Here is a 19,991-nt window from a genome sequence, read left to right on the forward strand (position 1 = left end):
GGTTCAACATGCAGGGTTAAACTCTGCTAGACCAGAGCAGCCACCTCCACAATGGCAACTCTCAACAACTCAAGCCTGCAGCCTGTACAGCCATGTGCCTGCATGAAACACAGTGCAGCTGTCACACTTGACACCAGACACTCCAGGAGAGATTCCCACACAAGCCCCATGGCTGTCTTGGCAAGAGAGATAATGATGACACAGGCTCTGTGATGCTGCTGCTCCTGACAAGATTTCCCTAAAGGCATAAGATGAGCATGATACAGTCTGAGCTGTCCATGGAAATGAGCTGAGTGTGACTCATCATGCAGATGAGAGAAACTATTAGTCCAGAAAAATATAAATTAAAGAACCAGTACAAAAAATAACTCAGTTCTCTGCCTCAGCTAAAACTCAACTGAAACTTTTGGGAAGAGTCAGACTACCAGGAGTCAGCTGAACCACATCAGCTCCTGACCAGTGCATCTCCTGTAATGCAAACCAGCAGCTGTGGCTCTTTGACAATCCACAGCGAGAGTTTTGCATCCTTACTCTTTTTCCATTTATAACTCTGCATCCATCCTCACTTAAAACATTTTATTGTTTTGCACTCAAGGTACAATTTGCCACTTCAGCATTTACCTGAAGATACGACTTTGCATTTATTCAAAGGTTTTACTTTAACACTTGCCATTTTCTTCATTTTCCCGAGAACACAACCTCTGTCTGTCCTCTTGTTTATACAAAACCAAGCATTTTTTCAACAAGCTCAAGGTTAAAATTAACCAAAGCTGGAAGGAAGAGGGAGCACCGTGCTAATTCAGAGCAGTTTTATGATTCAGTTTACTACACTGCTGCAAAAGCACTTCTGGCAGGATGTGGAAAGGAAAGATACCACAACCATCCTTTTGATAGCAGTACCAGGAGTAACCACAAAATTTTGACTTGCTGTGCCACTCATCAGGTATTTACACCTAAATCTTTCCCACAAAGGACAGTTCCCCAATACAGAGTGCTTCTTCTATTCTGTTTGCTCATTGATTTTTTGCTATTCAGTAAAATAAAGAATCTTCGTCTGTTTTAACAATAAGTCAGTGACACAAAGACAGGAAAGGCACGATGAGATCAGCATCCTGAAGTTATCCTGCCCTGCAGAAACCCCAAAGCACCAACATTCAAACAATGCTTTCCCCAATCTTTCATCATTATCTGCTGTACCTTTAACAAATTATCTTATTATCAAAGAAAACAAAACAATACTTTGAGATACAAGAACCCACGGCATTATCCAAACCTCAGCAGAGAGCAAAACCTATGCAAGGGAACCCAAAAATGCATTTTCTGCTCATTCTGGTCTACCAGTAGGAGCAAGTGTATACAGAAAATATCACAATATGATTACATTTCTAGTATGCATGCAGAAACAGATATGATAGTGAAACATCCTAACTGGAGGAGCTACTACCACGTGTGTGTGTCACAGACATCAGCAGCCAAGACAAAAATGAGAGCACTCCAGGAGAGGGGCTGGTTCCTGTCCCCACAGCACGGCTCAGAATTAGTGCCTTGAAGTCCTCAATGTTGACAAAGATACAAATGAAATCTGCTGGGACAATACCAGACTTTATGATTAATTTCACAGATAATGACTAATGCAAAGACAAAAGAAAGAGGAAGGGTGTCAGTTCATGAACTAGTGCTGAAAAACACGCCTCAACTACCCTTATCATTCCAGTATCTCTTTGCTGCAATTGACATATCTGAACAATCTTCCCAAACTGAATTAACTTCTTTAGTGTTGCTATTATTAAACTTGTCATAAAATGTTGGAAAAAAATAATTCCCATTTGTTTAATGCACGATTTGTTGTGCGTTTGTTAAATTATGTGCATAGCTTAACATTTTCATCATTTCTCCTTCTGCTTGCATTGAACTTTCAGCTCATGCTAAGTATTTTTTCACTGGCTAAACAAGAAATGAATAGTGTTTCTCTCAGTATATCTTCCTTAATAAAAAATAAACACTTTTCTTTCTTCTTTAGAACACAGGGATAATCAAAATTAAGAAAAACCTACAAATACAACTTATGGTCACAATATGGAAAAAATATCTCCTTGGGCCTATGAGCAACAGCAATTTGCAATTAGCAGAAACTGGAGGATCAAAAAAAAAAAAAAAAAAAAAAAAGGCACATATTGCAGCTGAGGCCAGAATACAACATCTATATAGCTGGCCTGCAGGAAGCTGCAATCAGGTTCTCTGAGATCAGAAACACCAAAAGTCTCTTGGTATTCACACAGAAAAAAATCCTATGCCATGGATACTTGGCAGTCCCTCTCAACACCAAGACATACTTATTGCCAGTAAATCATGACCTATTACTTAAAAAGACACACAGTCAGCAGTGTTCACTCAGCCCAGGCAAATATCAACAACATAACAAAATGTACAGGTTTTAAACAAATCATGCCTCTTACACAGGAAAACCACTCTTTTATTATTTCATCCATTCATCCAGAACACCTATTTGATCAATAACTCCTTATGCACATTAAATCTTTGTCTACTTCACTTCTACTATCTCAAAGGAATTTAAATGTGATGTTTGTTTACCAGCACTGACAACACAAATCATTCCCCACGTATTCATCAATTATCACCAACTAGCAGCAGCACTACAGCTGCTCTCCTTTGCCTGAAGAAAGGACACAGACTATCACAGCCTGTCAGGAAGGTGAAGCAAAAATTATCACTAGCTCAAAACCCATGGATAAAATACAGTAATTCAGGAGAGAAACATCTCAAAGGGATTAAAATTTTCAGCACTGTCACCTGCTCAATAAAACCGAAATATATTTGCTCTATGCTTACTTTGCTTCAAGAACTATGATGTGAAAATGTACTCAATTTAACTGTACATCTGCTTTTTCAGTGCTTTTCTTTCCTCTCACAGGTCTCTTCCACACTTTTCACCTTCCCTGAACAGCATTGTCAGCACTCGATGGCATCATCACTTCCTTTACTACCTTGTTAGGCCCCCTCCTCATTAAATTCTCATACATTCACACTCACAGCTTTGTGTAGGAAAAATAAAAAAATTACCAGCTAACTAAGAGCTACAGGCTAAAAGGAAAAGAGCAGGAAAAGGAGAATTTTAGTGAGGGATGCACAGTTCATATTCAGAGGCCAAATTAATTCCTCATTTCCAGGTAAGCATCAGGCTTACGATTTTCTTCCTGCTAAGTCTCAAATTCAGAACTCCTGACTGCTAGAAAATCACCTCTCCTGGATGCTCACTGTTCTCTCCAGTGACACAGACTTGAGATCCCATATTGCTGATGCAGCTCACAGTTCTCTCAAAGAAACTAAGTTTTATTTAACTCCTGTTAATTTACCTCCTGTATAAAATTAACTAATGAAAATTCAGAGGTAAAATTTTAATGTGAAGCATGGAATAAGTAGTGATCGTATCAAGCAAGGGAATTGTCTGGACAGATTTAAGAAGCTCTGGTTTACACATTCCCATGAAGCAGCTACATTTGAAAGTTTCAGTTTCTGAAACTGGAGTTATTTACAAAAACTAAAATAAATGAACTTGCTATTAACAGTATAGGTAAAGAATTGACTACTGAACCCTAAAACCCAAGGAATGATAGAATTTAATCAACATTTGGAAAAATTACTGCATTTCAGCACTTTTTACTCCCACAGTGCCCAAATGCTTCACCATCAGCACTGTCATGGTTTGATGCTGGCCAAACACCAGGAACCCACAACAGTCACTCACTCGCCCTCCCCTGCTACAGCAGGGTAGAGGAGGAAAAAGAAGACTTAAAGGGTTCATGAGTTAAGATAAGGACTGGGAGAAAACACTTCAAGGGCAAAACAGGCTCAACTTAGAGGTATAAAGTGAATTTCTTACTAAAAAAGTCAGAGGAGGATAATGAGAAGTAAAATAAGCCCTTAAAACATCTTTTTCCCCCCAGCCCCTCCTTCCTTCCCACTGAGATTGCAGGGAGACAAGGCATGGGGGGTTTGGGTCAATTTGTCAGGTCTCCCACTGCATCACAGCTTCCTCCAGGCATCCACCTCCTCCAGCATGGGCACCTCCCCCATGGGCTGCAGCTGGATCTCTGCATCCCTGTGCATCCCCATGGGCTGCAGGGACACAGCTGATTCACCATGGTCCTCATCAGGAAGAATCTCAGCTCCAGCACCTGGGGCCCCTTCTCCCCCTCCTCCCCTGACCTGTGTGTCCACGTTGTTTCCCTCACGTGTTCTCACCTCCTCCTCTTCTCTGGCTAGAAGAAACTGTGCCCCACTTTGTTTTAATTCTCTTTTTAAATATGTTATCACAGAGGCATTACCAATAGCTCTTATTGGCCCAGCCCTGGCCATATCCATCTTCAGAGTTATCAGACATTGGTTCTGTCAGACGTGGTGGGAGTTTCTACCAGCTTCTCACAGAAGCCACCTCTGTGACCCCCCGCTACCAAAACCCAGGCCGTGCAAAACCAACACAAGCACTAACGCTGGCTCTGAACAGTCTAGTACAGAGCTCAAAATGGGAAAGGTTCTCCGTTGTTGCTTTCCTGTTATTGTTAAAACTGAAAGCTTTCTCATCAGGAAAGTCCTTTCCTTCTTAATCTACTTGGAAATGAAAACAAACAGACCTCATCCCCTCTTGGCTCCACGCAAACAGCTCTCACTTCGCATAAAACAGCCCCAACCACCAGAACCGAAAATCTATCAAATCCTGGAAAATGCTTCAACAATGCCATTCCCTTCACGTCGGAGACATACCCAGGAATCGCGGCTGCCGCGTGTGCCTGGCCGCTGAGCAGAGACCCTGTGCCGCTGAGCCGATCCTGCCGGCGCTGGTAGAGCTTGGAGGCCGCCAGCCCCTGCAGCCTCAGGCCGGCCATGGCACCCAGGCCCTCGGCAGGGGAATGCACCGACACAACTGGAGCAGCACCAGCGCTCACTGAGTCACCTTCCTTTGCGGAGTTGCGTTTACATTTTAGAAGAGCTAAAGCAGGATGCATAGACACCCGGTCAAGCACTGTTTCTTACAACCTCTCTGCCATTTTGCCATGTTCTTAAAGATCTGACAACCTCTTTCCTGCACTCCACTATAATTAGCTACTTAACGCAGCACACTAGGGGCTGCATCAGCACCTCATTATGAACTAGCCTTGCAGAGTGCATCCGTATAATTGTCACAAATGAGGTAAAAAAAACCCCTCAGCCTTTACTTAATTAAGCCACTTAAATCAAGAAAACTTTCTGAGCAAAGCACAGAGAAATGCAGAAAGGCAAAGCTCATTACTAGCACTCTTGATAGCAAACACTGTAATTTACTGCAGATCAGTATCTGACCCTGGCATCTCCACACGCTTTCCTGCAGGCTGCCCTATAACACCACGTCCTAAGGACACTGTAAACAACAGAATTGTTCCTTCCATTTGGACAAAGCATATTCCAAGAAACAAGCTTGCAAAGACTTCTGCTCTCTGGACTCATTGCAGCCGGCAGCAGTCACAGCAGAAAGTCAGGAAACAGGGAGGAAGAACATACTTGGCATTCCAGTCTCCAGAGCTCTCTGGCCTTCAAGTATTACCATGAAAAATATTTTAAGAGTCATTACTAACAAATTACTTTTTAGTAAATTGTTTTAAAAAAAAAAAAAAAAAAAAAAAAAAAAAAAAAAAAAAAAAAAAAAGGAAGGGAAAGATTTTTGTAGCATGAGCATGAAATACAGCTTGGAAAAAAAGTTAGAGGACCGATGACTACATGAGTTCTAAACGAATATTAGTGAACAGGAATCTCTTCCGACACCTAAAGAAAAATAAGGGTTTGCTAGGGCCCAGTAGAATAGGCATGAATAAATGACAACATACTTTTGAAATCCCAGATCAGCAACCTTAAAATCTACAATGCACCCCTCAATTCCTTGAGAGTTTCAGCTCTTGACCTGACAGCAATGTGCCACTACCATTTCCTTCAGACTAATGTAGTTTATCCTTTTCTATTTTAGAATATAAATGGAATAAAGAAAAATATCCTCCATACTGGGTGTCTTTGCTGACCTTTGAAATTTTAGAGCAATAAACCATCTTAAAAATGTAAGATTAAATCACCTTTTTACTTCTAGCACAAAGCAAAATATTAAATCACCACAACATTCATCTCTCTTATCCTTAAGGAATCGGACACCAACCCTCCTCTCTCAAACACTGAAGCTGTTACCTGACTCATATATGATTCTATTAGTTTTCAAATAACCACTTCCATGGAAACTATTACTGTCTTCTTCAAAAGGGAAGATGAGGGGATTAAAGAAAAAAATAACAAAATCACAACAGCAAACATCCTGTCTTCCCATCCCTCAACACAAGCTCACTCTCTCCTCTCTTGCCACCTTACACATAAAAAGTGAAAATGCACAGGTCTGTTGTTTCTTTCCCTCTTGATAGATTGGTTTTAAGAGACAGGGTTGATGCTAAACTCTTACAGGTGGTTACTTTCTAGGCCAAAGCAGAGAAGAAGCTCTATGGCCCCAGAAGTGACTAAGGACCTTCCTATCTAGAAGATATCTAGAGAGCAACAGAGTAAGAACTTTCCACCTAACAGGTTATTCCCAAAGTTTCTTCTGTACCTTTTCAAGCTCTCCTTCAGAAAGGAGAGCAAATTTAGATCAAAAGACTAAGATTAAAACCCCATTTTCAATCTAGAAGAGCAGAAATAGTTGCTTCTAATTCAGAGAGATCTCTTATTTAATGCAGGTAACTGTCTACTCAGCACCAAGAACCTTTCATAGTATTTTCCTTCATACACCTCTCTCTTTCAAACCATTTTACTTGTAAGTGGTTCATGTACAGCAGCAGCAGCTCTCTGCCAAATTAAAAAAGCATCTAACCAGCTAGCCTAATTGAAAATAATATACTGTTATTTCTTACCTTCACTGGATTAGGGACAATCAATAAGCGTATCTGTAAATGCAGCTGCTCTTCTTTTGTTGACTACAGGAAGTACATAGGCGTATCCAGATCCCAATTCGACCAAATATAGTGGTAACAAAAATTTCTTATGAAGATAATTATGCTCTGAAACGTGCCCTTGGGAAATATTTTTTTTCTTGGGCTTTATATCAGATTAATTTCTAAAGGCAACACAAAACAGCCAAGGCATTTTTCACCTTTGGGTTTTCTTATCAATGCCACAGCAGCAAAGTCTTAAAGGAAACTCTCTTCTATTCTTGTTTAGTTTCTACTTTGGGCACTTGACAACGTTTTGCTCGCTGGTCATTGACAGAATCTCTTTCTTAGGAATAAGCCCATCACAAAGACAAAGAAAAATAAACCAATAAAATCCAGCTAACCAGACAAAAATAATCAACCCCACTCCAAACTCCAACAATCCTCAAAAAGGTGAAGGTCAAAATTAACAGGTGGACTAAATACAATTCTAGAAGGGGCATTCCCTTATTTGTTGGCAATGAAATACCATAGTTAACTTCTAGATGCTCCAAAAATCACACCAACTGTATTTATCAACACTGAAAACCACAGAAAGACTGCTTAAAAACATACTGCTTTTACATCTAGCACATGATCTTTTGCACAGAATTTGTTTTTAAATTTGTAGTTAAAACAACATGTAAACTAAAGTGTGGCCGGCAGGTCAGGGAGGTGGCTCTCCTCCTCTATTTCCCCAATAGCCCAGACCTGGCAGTCACAAATACTATTTCTAAAATCCAATTATCTAATTATCAGTTTTCTCTACCAGAACACAATCCTCATACCGTAAAAATGTAACTAGCGATATGTTTAAGATTTGCATTTCAGTTGCTAGATAGTCACCTAGTTACCAATTTTAGTAATTTTTTACTATGACTACACAAAAAGAAAGATGCGCACTTCTCTTTTCTGGGCTTTTATTTTTCTCTAATGCTAAAAATCAATAAATCAAATCATTGCAGTTTTTTTAATTCAGAGGATGCCCTCTGCTCCCAAATCAGACAGAACACAATGAAAATGGAGGTTTTTTTATGTATTTTAATACTAATAATGCATCTGTAATCAGAGTACCTAGAAGAGAGTAATTTCATATTTCTGCTTTATAAGAAAGGTGAAGTGAAAAAGAATACTGTTTCAGCATCTCATGTTCTTCAGTCTTCTTCACTTTAGAACACTGTAAAACAACACAACCATTCCCTGTGTCAGCAGTTTGAGGATCAAAAGCACATTTATGTCCCGTTCCTGGCTCAGGAAGGTTCCCACTGATAGATATTGTGGGGATGCTCCAGCTGTGAAGCAGTTCATCTCCTCCCAGAACCCTGAACCATGTCCCAAAAGCTGGAAAACATCTGACTACGTAATGTCAGCAGACCTGAAGAACTACCATATAACAAACATGGAACAACATCTGGGTACCACTCAGCAAAGTGACCTGTAGCTAGATGTAAGGAAGAACATTCTCAATGCTGAATTATTTCCAATGCCATAGGAGTCTGTCCCAGCCTGAAAAACAACACTGAACACGGTGCTTGTCAATGGCATCGGCCAGGCAAGGTGCTGAGCAGTGCAACGTTACACAGACACTGTAAAGCTTTGCGGGGAAACTACTACCCTAAATGGATGATACTATTAACAAGGAAACAGCCAGCTGAGTTACAGCTGTGACTAACAACTTGGATAGAACAGTTAATTGTCCTGTCCTGAGAACAACAGCAGACAGAACTTTACAAATGTTCATAGCCGACAAACATTTCTGAAACCATTAAAGAACACCCATATTCACTTTTCATAAGCTAAAGCCAAGGCCTGCTCATTTAAACAACCCTCTGAAGTAAACCCAAGGAAAAGGGAACAGCATCACTTTGTTTGCATCACTTTGAACTGCATACTTTGTAGTGTCTCTGCTACCTTGGAATTGCCCACCCATGCTCACACCTCACGCCAGAGCTTCCAAAGGAACAGTGCTGCACTTCAACAGGCAAGTTTCAGGGGAAGCATGGAGAGAAGACAAGGATTACTGTTCCCCAGCACTTCCCACTGTCCTCCTGAGTGACCTCACCTGAGGTAAGCCTGTCATTCTAAACAGTACCATGCCACGGCTCTGAAAAACTACAATCAGCTGGGTTCATTCAGCCACAGTCCTTTCTAAGTCCTCTCCATCCTTTCTCCATTTTAGAGCTGGATGGGTGCTCATGACCTGTGAACATTTAAGACTCCTGAGTCTTCCTCTAGCTGTAAGAAAATGAATGTAAACTTGTAAATACACACCCATTTCACACGTAAGAAAAATTAAAAAGGGGACCCTCAAAGACATGAGGCAAACCCCAGAAGAGTTCTGAGCATGTATAATCACCCAAAAGCATCAATTTGGCATCAGAGACAAAGACAATACATGAGCATACACAATTATCCAGCAGGTTCTCACATCCAACAACCCCACTAATCAGGATCCACTTTGAATAGTCAGAAAATGCTTCATAATACAAACATCAAGACTTGACACAATAGGAAAGTGAATACTTTTACACAAAGTGCTTTGACTCCATCTCAGTATTCTGAATCATTAAGAACAGCGCTTCAGAACTACAGTAAGATAGCAGGACTCCTGAGGATGAGTATCCTAAAAAGGGCACCTTGCTAATTGGAGTATTATTTTTTTGTGCTTCTCACCTCCAAGACATTTCACAAAAGCTTATTTCCACGAACTGCTTATAATGTCTGGGTTTTATTTTACAGATGGGAGAAAAAAGAGCAACATTAAAGCACTTGGCAAACCCTCGCAAAATGCCAGGAAATGCCTTCCCCGCTCCTCTTCCCATTTATAACTGTCAATTAAGTTGCTTCACAGCGTCTCCACTGTCAGACAGCATGAGAGCAGAAGCAAGCTCCAGATTTAAGCAGCTCCTGGAGCATGTTAACGCCAAGGCCAGCTGGAGGAAGCGCAGAGTCAGTCTGTGGGCAGAGGAGCTGCGGTAGATCAGCGCGAAGGGCGCAGGCTGCCGGCCCGGGTCACGCCATGCGCCCACGGCCTGCAGTGCAAGGCCAGCTCAGATCCACGGCTGCTCCCGCCCAGCTCTGCCTGTGCCCTGCGCTCCGCCGAGTCCCCGGGCAGGGCTCAGGCACAGCGGGGCAGCTCCGCGCCGGCACGCCCGGCCGGAGCACGGCCCGCTCCGCGCACGCCTCACGGCAGCAAAGCGCCCTGCCCCGACCCTTCCCACCAGCCCCCCACGGCACGGCGGCACCCGGGGGGAGGAGGAGCCGCTCCCGATCGCACCGGCCGGCACAGGGCGGTGAAGGCCCCCGAGTGCCCGGCCCCCGAGTGCCCGGCCTCACCTGCCCGTCATGGCGCCGAGCCCCGCGCTGGGCCGAGCGGCTCCGGGCGGGACGCGCGGCTCGGACACGGCGCTGCGGCCCCGGCGGCCACGGCTGACCCCGCCCCGGCGGCGGCCCCGGCCCCGCGGGCGTGGGCGGGCACCGCAGGCCTCGGTGACTCAGGGCAGCCCCCCCGGACCTGCGCATACTTTTCCTATAAAGGGAAAGAAATACGGAATAGTGAGGCGGCGGAGGGGAAGGCGGGGAGACTCGGCGGAGGGGACGGCAGCAGCAGCGCGGGCGCGGCGCTTGCCCCTGCCCTGCCGCCCGAGCTGCTCCGCCCCACCCGGCGGCAGTGGGCACATCCCGGCCGCTGTGGGTGCGGGGTGAAGGGGCAGGCCGAGCCGCTACCTGATGCGCAGTCACAGACACCGCACTGACGTGACTTTGTTCCTGGGATCAAAGCAGCCGCGCTTCCAGCCTGTTCTGCGGGCTGCTCATCCCTGCGCGCAGCCCCGCGGCGAGGGGAAGCGGCTTTCCGCCGTTTTACCCTTGGGGTGCAGAAGGCAGGGCTAGAAGGCTTCTAGAAAATGGTCATGGCAACTTACTCTACTTCTCGTTATCCTCCTCTGACTCTCTTAATAATACATTTACTTTATACCTTTAAGTTTGAACCCTGTTTTGCCCTTCAAGTGTTTTTCTCCCAGTCCTTATCTCAACTCATGAACCCTTTCTTAATTCTTTTTTTCTCTGCCCAGCTGTAGCAAAAGAGCGTAAAGCAAACAATTCTTGTAGGTGCCTGGCATTTGACCCATGTCAAACTATAACATGAAGTTAGATGTTGGTGCCAAAAATCTTGATATATATTATTTAATAGTAAAAGAGGCAAAGAAAAAGAGAGGAAAATAAAGAAATAGAGGGGTGTGTGAGTGGGGGGACAGGGAGTGGCAGGGGTTAAGTCAAACCATATCACCCTTCCAAGGGTCCCAGTGACCTCTTTTTGTTCCCTGCTGTCTGATCTTCTTCGTGGTGAGGGTCCCCTGCTGCCTCAGAAGGAAAAGTCTAGAATCCAATGGATTAATACATATTTAGTCCAGGTGGGAATGCCCACGAGCCTCCCCTGGGGAGGGCAAATTTGACACTGTTCCTTGCAACACGCTGGATCGGTTGCATCATGTTGCAGTGCTCTGGTGCAGGGTCTGGGGACCCTTTTGGGGGTGCCTTTGATGAGCCACAGCAGCCTGTGTGCTTCATGTGAATGTGGCTTTTCCCAGGGGGAAGGAGCCCCTGCAGGTGGGCAGGTCTGCAGAGTGGATGATGGGCATTCACTGTCTTGGACCAGAGGCTTTTTAACTACACACCCAAAACCTCTTGTCCTCCCAACCTTTGCTGTGAGGGTCTGTGCAAGCCCGGCAGCTGAGAGCTCTGGGGTCTTGGTCTCCATCCTGAAGGTGCTAAACTTGATCCCTCTGTGAATGTATTCTCCCCCAGCCCAGGCTGGAATTACTTTATCTTATCTCCATCAACAAGTATTCCAGGGCCACATTCAGGGTTTTCATGGTTTTCTCTGCAGCTTTTGTACAGTTTTATTATTATAGGCAAAAGTCCTCCATGAAGATGTTTAAGCCATAAATTATAACATTTCAGTCTCCAACAATGCCTTTCCTTGAAAGTTCTTTTGTACCTCTCTAAAGATGCGAAAAGCAGCAGCTACAGATGGCAGAGTGTGTCAGGGACTGAAGCTGTGTCTAAGGCCTAACATATTTGGTCCACTGTTGTACACGTCAACAAGATAATGTAGAAGACGACCTTATTTTTGCATATGATAATGTGGAACAAGACCTCATTAGTTGGTAGGAATGAAACCTTCAGAAATGAAACTATGTATCGGTCACCTGGTGCGATTCAACCTGTGAAAGGAAAATAATACACCATAAAGCCATTGTTGACATGGAGGTGTTATCATAGGTTGTTATGACCTCATCTCACATGCTGGCCCCATGTGAGATGATATTGAAGGAGGAGATAGAAGGTATGGTCCTGAGTTGGAGGTGAGAGGAAGACAAGATGCATGCTATTTTCATCCAGGGAACGCCCTGAAGGTGCACTGCCTTGCTACCCTTCCCGCTCGGAAGATGTGCTCCATCTCCTTCTCCTGCTTGGCTGCTTCTCCAGAATCCAGGTGTCAGTATGTATTAAGGGAACTAAAGAAATTAGTTTTGCTGTTCTGGGTTCTTCTTGAGCTTTTTGTACATGGGCATCTTCCCGAACCTGTAACATTATTGGCAATGGGAATGGGATACCCAGAGGATGAAAACTGATGCTGTCTGGAGTGTGTATGTGTGGCAAACTAACCCTTGTTTGAGTGCACATTAACATGGATGGGGCTAGGGCAGTGGGACACATCGTTGCACCAGGGGGGTGGGCATGCAGCTTCTCCAAAAGCTGTTGTTTGTGTGTAAAAAACAGGGCTTGGGCAGTCTTTTTTGCACCAAAAGACAGTGTTTGTGTGTGTGGCTGCTAAAAATTGCAACACTGTTTAGTTTATGTGCGAGCTACTGTTCAGTGGAGCTAGTAGCTGACCAAGGAAAAGGTGTTCTGAGGTCAGGGGGTCGCATGTTGCACCAGGGGAGTGGAACCCACCACTGCTCTCTGTATGGGCAGGGCTTGGTCAGGAAAGTGCATTGCTACACTAAAAGATGCTGTGCTATGTGCGTGTGTGGCATATGAACAGTCAAGATTTAGTCCACGTACCCAGTCATGTGTGAGAACTTAGCAGAGTGTATCTGTGTCTGAGGTGTAATTGCTGTCATACAATTGTTGTTGCATTGTGTAGACTTTGTAGATATGGCTGGGATTCTTTAAAAGCTGAGTTAAAAAAAAACGTAGTCCTTTGTGTTTGGGACGTCGCTAGACAATACCAATAGAACAGAGTTACTCTCCTTAATATTTCTGTTGTCAGTATCATGATCTTGGGCAAGTGCAGTGATAATAATGTTTTGGAAAAAGGAGCCTCAGGCTGTGGCTGCTTTAGTGGAGCGACTACGGTAGACTCAGGACCCATAGAATTCATTAAGACATAAGCTAGAAACTTGTACAAATATTGGCTAGAAACTTGTACAAATATGGGACCAGAATGATGGGAGGCTAAGAACCACATGGAAGTATTAAAATACTGGAGGGAGTTCAAGCAAACATCTCGGACACAGTCAAAAGAGCAACTAATTCCTGCTAACAAAATGACAGTTTGCCTGTTATTTGCAAGCAAAGTTGTAGTGGAAAATACTTTAAGAACTAGAACGACAGTTAATTGAAGAGGACAAGAATATAGAGTAGCTGAGAGCTATAATTATGTTACAAAGGCAAGGGTTTGTAATTACTGTTCAGCAGGATGGGCCACTGGGGAAAAAATGTGCACTTTCAGCAAAACGATTTCCAGTTCAGGTTACCAAGACATGAGGGAAAAAAACGAAAGGTGGCTGGCCCATAGGTCAGCGCAAACATTGAAAACCAAGATTAAGACCCTGAAATCTGGGATGGAAATATTTTGAACTCTGATTCCTCTACTATCAAAGAGTCTGAAACAAAAAGGAAGGAGTTTGTGCTGCCTGTCCTTTTCCCTTGCCTCTGCCGCCCCTTTCCTGGGGTCGCCAAATGGTATTTCTTCACCTCTTGCAAAGATGGGGCAATGTTTCCCTCTCCTTAGTCCTGACGGAGCTGGAGGGGCTTGGGCTGGAGAAGACAAGGCACGGGGGCCTCTGCTGTGTGCTGGTGACTTCCCAAGGCCTGCCATGAGTCAGAAAGAGCTTGTTACCGTCTGGGAAAGACAAGATTCTGGGAATTTGGAGCGTGGCACTTGTAAGAGAGGCCATGGCAGGCTTGCAGAAGGAGCTGTGTGGCTGCCCTGAAGGGAGGTGTGCTTAGAGAGTGCCTGGGGGCCGTGCAGGAATGCTGCACTTGGTGATAGGTGTCCGAGGCGATGGAGAGACAGGCAGCCTCAGCTGGGGGCATAAGGCTGAGCGAGGCTTGGCTGAGTGAGGGGCCAGAGGTGATGTGAGCAGAAGGTCCCATGGTGTAATGGTGAGCACTCTGGACTCTGAATCCAGTGATCTGAGTTCAAATCTCAGTGGGACCTCAGCCTTTTTGTCCCCTCAGGCCTTCCCTCAGCATGCTCACACCCTCACAGCTCTGCTCTGCTGCTGGGTCACTTGTGGACTGTTCTCTGATGAACCACACACAGCTGAGCTGGAGACCACCCACTCCAAATGGGGCAGGCACAGGAGGCTGCTCTGGGGCTCTTGGCTCCTGTGTCAGATGCAAAAAAGGAGGCTGGGAACACGCTCTGGGCAGCTCTTTCCAGGTTGGACCCTTCCCACAGTGACAGCAGGTTACTCTGTGTGGCATCACTTGTGTGCCCTGTCCACTGCTCCTTCCTTGCTCCTTTCATCTGCGGCTTCTTTTCCTCTCTTCCCTGCCAATTCCTTTCCATTGCTCTGCAATCAGTCCAAGGACTTCTACCAACACTGGGCAGCTCCCCACCGTTGGGGTTCCATTTGTTGCCATGAGAGGGGGAAGGATCTTCCCTGCAGAGCAGGGGGCAGCTGATGGACAAGGAGAACGAAGGACCACAGCTCACAAAGATTGCTGCACAAAGGCTTTAATGGGAAGGAGCAAGAGCAGCGTCACAGAAGAGAGAGCAAGGAACACGTGTGCAGGGGTCAGGGAGGGAAAGAGACGGGCCCCTTAGGCAGGGACAAAGGGGACGGTGCGCCGGCCTCAGCAGATCTGACCGCAGCGGGAGAGAGGCAGACACAGGCCTGACCCCCCCAGGCCAAGGGAGCCCCCAGAAGAGATGGGAACCCCCGAGGTGCTGAGGGAGCTGCCCACAGCAGCTGACAGAGAGGATCCCACGGCTGTGCTCTGAGGGAAGGAGGTGAGGATGGGGCCCGGCAGGGTCACCACCACCGGCGAAGGCTCGATGTACACCGTGGAGTCAGCGCAGCGGGCCAGGCAGGGCTCACTGCAGCTGCTGGCAAGGGGCGTTGGGCCACAGGGGCCGCAGGGCCGTGGGGGACAGGGTCTGCAGCAAGACATCTCTCGGAGCAGGAGGCAAAGCTGCAACACACAGCACGCAGCAACAGCCTGCCTCAGCATCACTCTGTCAGTCTCTCTGGCCCCCAGCTCTCTCCAGGGACACATTTGCTCTTCAAAACACACTCGGTGCCTACAGCTCCCACCACCCTCCTGGAGCCCTGCCAGTGGAATGGCACGGCACGGGAAGCCGCCCCACTGCAGGAACAGGAGGCAGCACAGTGGCTTTAAGGCCCCTGTGGAAAGGCTGCTCACAGCCCATCTGCACAGCAGACACGGCTGCCTTAGAGATGTCCGGGCATGCACTGGGACATTCTGTTCCCCCCCGGCAGGGGCAAACCCTGCTGGGCACTCATCCCCCTGAGGCTGAGCCCCACGGATCCCCTCCTGCTGGAACAAAGCCCCCTCTTGCCAGCTGTCCCCAGCCACCAGCGTGGAGAGGCTGACGGCCCTTCAGCAGTTCTGTGTCAGGGCCAAGCGGAGGCAGCCCAAGGATCAGCCTGGGCAGCCTCCATGCCAGCAGTTCAGCCCACAGGGAGGGATGGAGCGGGCTCAGGCTTACCTCGTTCCTTGAGGAGAGGGAGGCCGGAGACCAGGATGCAGAGCCTGGAGCAGAGCAGCCTTTTATGCCGTGTCCCAGAGCCCTGTGGGGCCACAAACATTCCTTCTTTGTGAAACATCCAGACTCCTGGGAGTGGCCATTTGTGAGGCCTTGCTGCTGATGTTGTCCCTGCCTCTTTCATCTCAAATGTTATTCTCCCACTTGGTACAACTCAGAGTCGTGCCATCAGTCTTAGAATCACTTGGGGATGGAATGGACCTTAAAATCATCTAGCTCGATACCCCAGAAATGCCTTCTACATCTTCTCTGGACAACCTGTTCCATTATCTCACCCCTCTCAGAGGAAAAGCTTCCTTCCCAATATCTAATCAAAATACACCTGATTTCATTTTCGAGAAAGTAGCCTTTGCCCCATCCCTACCCACCCTAAGCAATTATCCTCCTCTTTCTTAAATGAATGTCACCTGGTAGCCTCCTCTCCTCTCCTCTCCTCTCCTCTCCTCTCCTCTCCTCTCCTCCCCTCCTGTCCTCAGAGGGCAAGGGCTCCAGGTGCCTGATGGTCTGTGTGGCTCCTCTGGACTCAGTGCAGCAGGTCCCTGTGTTTCTCTAGGCTGTGGCTCCAACAGCTGGATGCAGTACCCCAGCCTTGGTGTCATGAGAACCAAGCAGAGCAGGACAATCCGCTCCCTTGGCCTGCTGCCACACGGATCTGGATGCAGCCCGGAATACTATTGGATTTTTGCACGGGGCTGCTAGCAGGCAGTGCAGGTTCCTGTTCAGTATTTCAGCCACCAGAATCTGCAAATCCACCTCCACAGGGCCGCTCCCAACCCACTCATGGCCCAGCCTGTGTCCATGTTTGGGATTTCCTGGACCTTGGCACTTCACCTTGTTGGGCTTCATGAGGTTTGCACAGACCCACCTCTCTCGGTCCCTCAGGATGGCATCCCTTCTTCTAGAGCATCAAGCCCATCACTCAGCTCAGTGCCATCCACAAACCTGCTGAGGATGCACTCAATCGCTCCCCCCATGTCTCCCAACAAGGTGTTAAATATTCCTGGTCCCATTACCAAACCCTGAGAAACCACACTCGTCCCTGCTTGGACACCACTTGAGTTGGACATCGAGCTCTTGACCACAAGTCCTTGAGTGCTGCCATCCATCCAATTCCATATGCAGCGAGTGGCCAGCCCCCCTGAAATCCACGTCACTCCTGTTGAGAGAGAAAGATGCAAAGAGCAGGCCCAGCAGTGCCTCTCCTCTGGTCAGGCTCTCCACTTCCCCCTGTAGTGGGAAGTGCTCCTCAACACACTCCAGGAGTCCCCAGGACTGCTGGCACTGCCCCGTGCCACTTTGCCAGCAGATGACTGAGTGGTTTAAGTTCCTGTCAGGAGCAGGCCCAAGTGAGTGGGCCATGTCCCAATGTCCAAACGATCCGTCTGTGTCCCAGAAGCACGAGGCCAATTGGCTCAGAGGTCTGAGGCCGGAGTGGAGGAAGACTGGAGGGGGTTTGTGTCACAAGGATTGCCTTTCCCACTTTGCCCTCTTCCTGGGGACTGCAGCCATCCATCACGGTGGAATCTAGCCCTGAGAGACACCTTGAGTGAGCCCTCAAGTGCAGTTGGTGCAGGTGCACCAGCCAGCCCTGACACAATTCTCCCCAGGGGAGATTTTGACAGAGAGCAGACGGTGGGTAAACTCTGGCCGTAGGTCAAGCCTGCACAGTCCTGTGGAGAAGAAGAGATGCACCTCTGCAGGGCTGTGGCAAAGCTCAGTGGCAAAGCAGGATGACTGTGGGCTGGAGGGAAGCTCCTCATGGAGAGGAGTGAGGAGCACGAGGGCCTGGCTCCTTGTTACCGCTTATCGTTCCCTGCTGCAGCCTGTGTTTATGCCCAGGAGCCTGGGGAACACAGGCAGATTCCCAGCCAAGAGGAGAAAGCCAAGGACTCAATGAACTGTCTCTCAAGGGACTTCTCTAAGGGAATCTCCACAGCCGTGTGTCCCCTGAAAACTAAACAAGGCCCTCATGCAGTTTACAAGCAGAGCTCTGGCCCCAGCTTGGGAAATTGGGATCCTCTAGAAAACCAGGAAATCAACACGCAGCAAGGTGATCAAAGGCATGCCTACGTCTGTCCCTGAAAGACAAATTGGCCCATTTGCTCCCACACAAATTGACCCACTCTGCTGAGTGTGTCCAGCCCAAGGCTGGGATCTGGATGTGGGAGTCACTGTGATGTGGAAGAGTTGGGAAAATCCATGAGCTTCAGGCAAACCTGAATCATCCTGATGTGCAAAGGAGTGCACATGGTGGCCTGGACTCAGGCATTCCAGGGATACCAGAGCACCTCTTGCCTCCTCTTGCCTCCAAAACTTTAGCCTTTGTCTGGGGCATTTCCAGACATTTTAGGAACAGTCGCAAAAGGCACTGCCAGTGCACCAGGCAGAACAAAAGGGCTGCAGCACCTGACACCTGTGCGGAGGCCGAGGGCACTGCACTTGTGCAACCTGGTGGAGATGAGCAAGGCGTGGAGGGGGACTGGAGCTGCTGTCTCCACCACCCCCTGCAGGTTCTGGAGAGAATGAAGCCAGACTCTCCAGAGAGGTGCACTGTCAAAGGGCAAGAGGCAGCAATCACAAATTGCAAGAAAGGAAATCCCAGGGCTCCCTGGGGGAAGATAAGGGACAGGCCTGGGAGAGCTGCACAAGGGATAGCGACCTCTTTCTTCAGCTGTGTCAGGGCTTAGAAGTCAGCAGGACAAGGCCCGGAGCCTGCAGAGGAGCCAGGGCACTTTGATCTGCCCAGAGCAGTTGATAGGAGCACAAGACCTCCAGAGCTCCATCCACGCCTTCTGGGGTTGGTCTGAGCTACTCTGAGTCACTACAGCCCGTGAGCAGCATCCAAAAGAGCATGCCTTGGGAGACAGCAAATGCAGGAGATTGCAGAGAAGCAGCAGGTGATCCATGCATGGGGAGAGAAGGTGGGGAAATACCCTCCATGGCAGCAGAACACTGAGCATATGGCCTCTGTTATCCCTTGGGCACCTGAGTCTGTGGCACCCAGTCCACTGAAGTCCACACGGGGTGACTCAGGTTGGCCTGGAGCTCAGGGATTTTCCCAGCTCTTGCACATCACGATGACACCCATGTGCTCTGGGAGACTGATCCAGTGTCCCTTTGAAATGTAAAATGCATGGAATGGGAAACCCCATCCCTGACCCAGAAACAAAGAGCCATGGGCTTTGGGCTCCCTGCCCTCAGCCTTTTCCCCCAAGCCACCATCCAGGTCTCTGGGCCCTGGGATGAGCACGCTGAGCAAAACAGGTCAGTGTGGCTGTGGGTCTGTTTCAGGGAAGGACGCGGCATCTCTTTGATCCCCAAAGCAGGCCGTGGTGCTGCCTGTGGACTGTAAGCAAGTTCCCCATGGCTGTCACTCAGGCCTGCAGGGGACATCTTTGCAGCTGAACATGCACTTTCCTTGCCACTGAGCTTTGCCACCTCCCTGCACAGTTGGGTCTCTTCCCCGCTATGGGGTTGTGCAGGGTTGGCTCTCTGCCTCAACTGCCCACACAGTCTTCTGGATGTCTGTGATGAGCCACGGAAGAAATGGCTCTCAGGGTTAGCCTGAGTGCCTGCACTGAAAGCTCCTGAGAGCTGACCTGAGGTGTCTCTTCACGGCTGAATTTGACTGTAACTGGAGCCACATTCAACATCAATTCATTTCAACTCACCTTCTCCACTGGCCTGGGACCTCCAAGTCAAGTGGTCTTAGGAAGCTGTGACACATATGAATCATTCCCAGGTTGGGTGCTGTGGAATTGGTGAAAACTGCCTGAGATGAAAGAGGCAGGGACCACATCAGCAGCAAGGCCTCACAAATGGCCACTCCCAGGAGTTTGGATGTTTCACGAACAAGGAATGTTTGTGGCCCCACAGGGCTCTGGGACACGGCATAAAAGGCTGCTCTGCTCCAGGCTCTGCATCCTGGTCTCCGGCCTCCCTCTCCTCAAGGAACGAGGTAAGCCTGAGCC

At 47.7% G+C, this 19,991-nt stretch overlaps 1 protein-coding gene and 1 non-coding gene across 2 annotated transcripts in view; one reads left to right on the forward strand and one right to left on the reverse strand.

The window, feature by feature from the left end:
• LOC136375127 (LIM and senescent cell antigen-like-containing domain protein 2) overlaps positions 1-10,434 on the reverse strand; it is a 30,795-nt gene extending 20,361 nt beyond the window's left edge. Inside the window, exon 1 of the mRNA XM_066340485.1 lies at positions 10,332-10,434. Within this exon, the coding sequence (XP_066196582.1) occupies positions 10,332-10,342 (11 nt within the window). The 5' untranslated portion in view covers positions 10,343-10,434. The remainder of the gene's footprint in view (positions 1-10,331) is intronic.
• A 3,939-nt stretch (positions 10,435-14,373) lies between these two features.
• On the forward strand, positions 14,374-14,445 carry TRNAQ-CUG (transfer RNA glutamine (anticodon CUG)). The gene has a single exon. It is a non-coding gene; the product is annotated as a tRNA-Gln (tRNA).
• The last annotated feature ends 5,546 nt before the right edge of the window (positions 14,446-19,991 follow it).

Source organism: Sylvia atricapilla, unplaced genomic scaffold (genome assembly GCF_009819655.1).
Source record: "Sylvia atricapilla isolate bSylAtr1 unplaced genomic scaffold, bSylAtr1.pri scaffold_94_arrow_ctg1, whole genome shotgun sequence".
In the NCBI taxonomy this organism is placed as follows: domain Eukaryota; kingdom Metazoa; phylum Chordata; class Aves; order Passeriformes; family Sylviidae; genus Sylvia; species Sylvia atricapilla.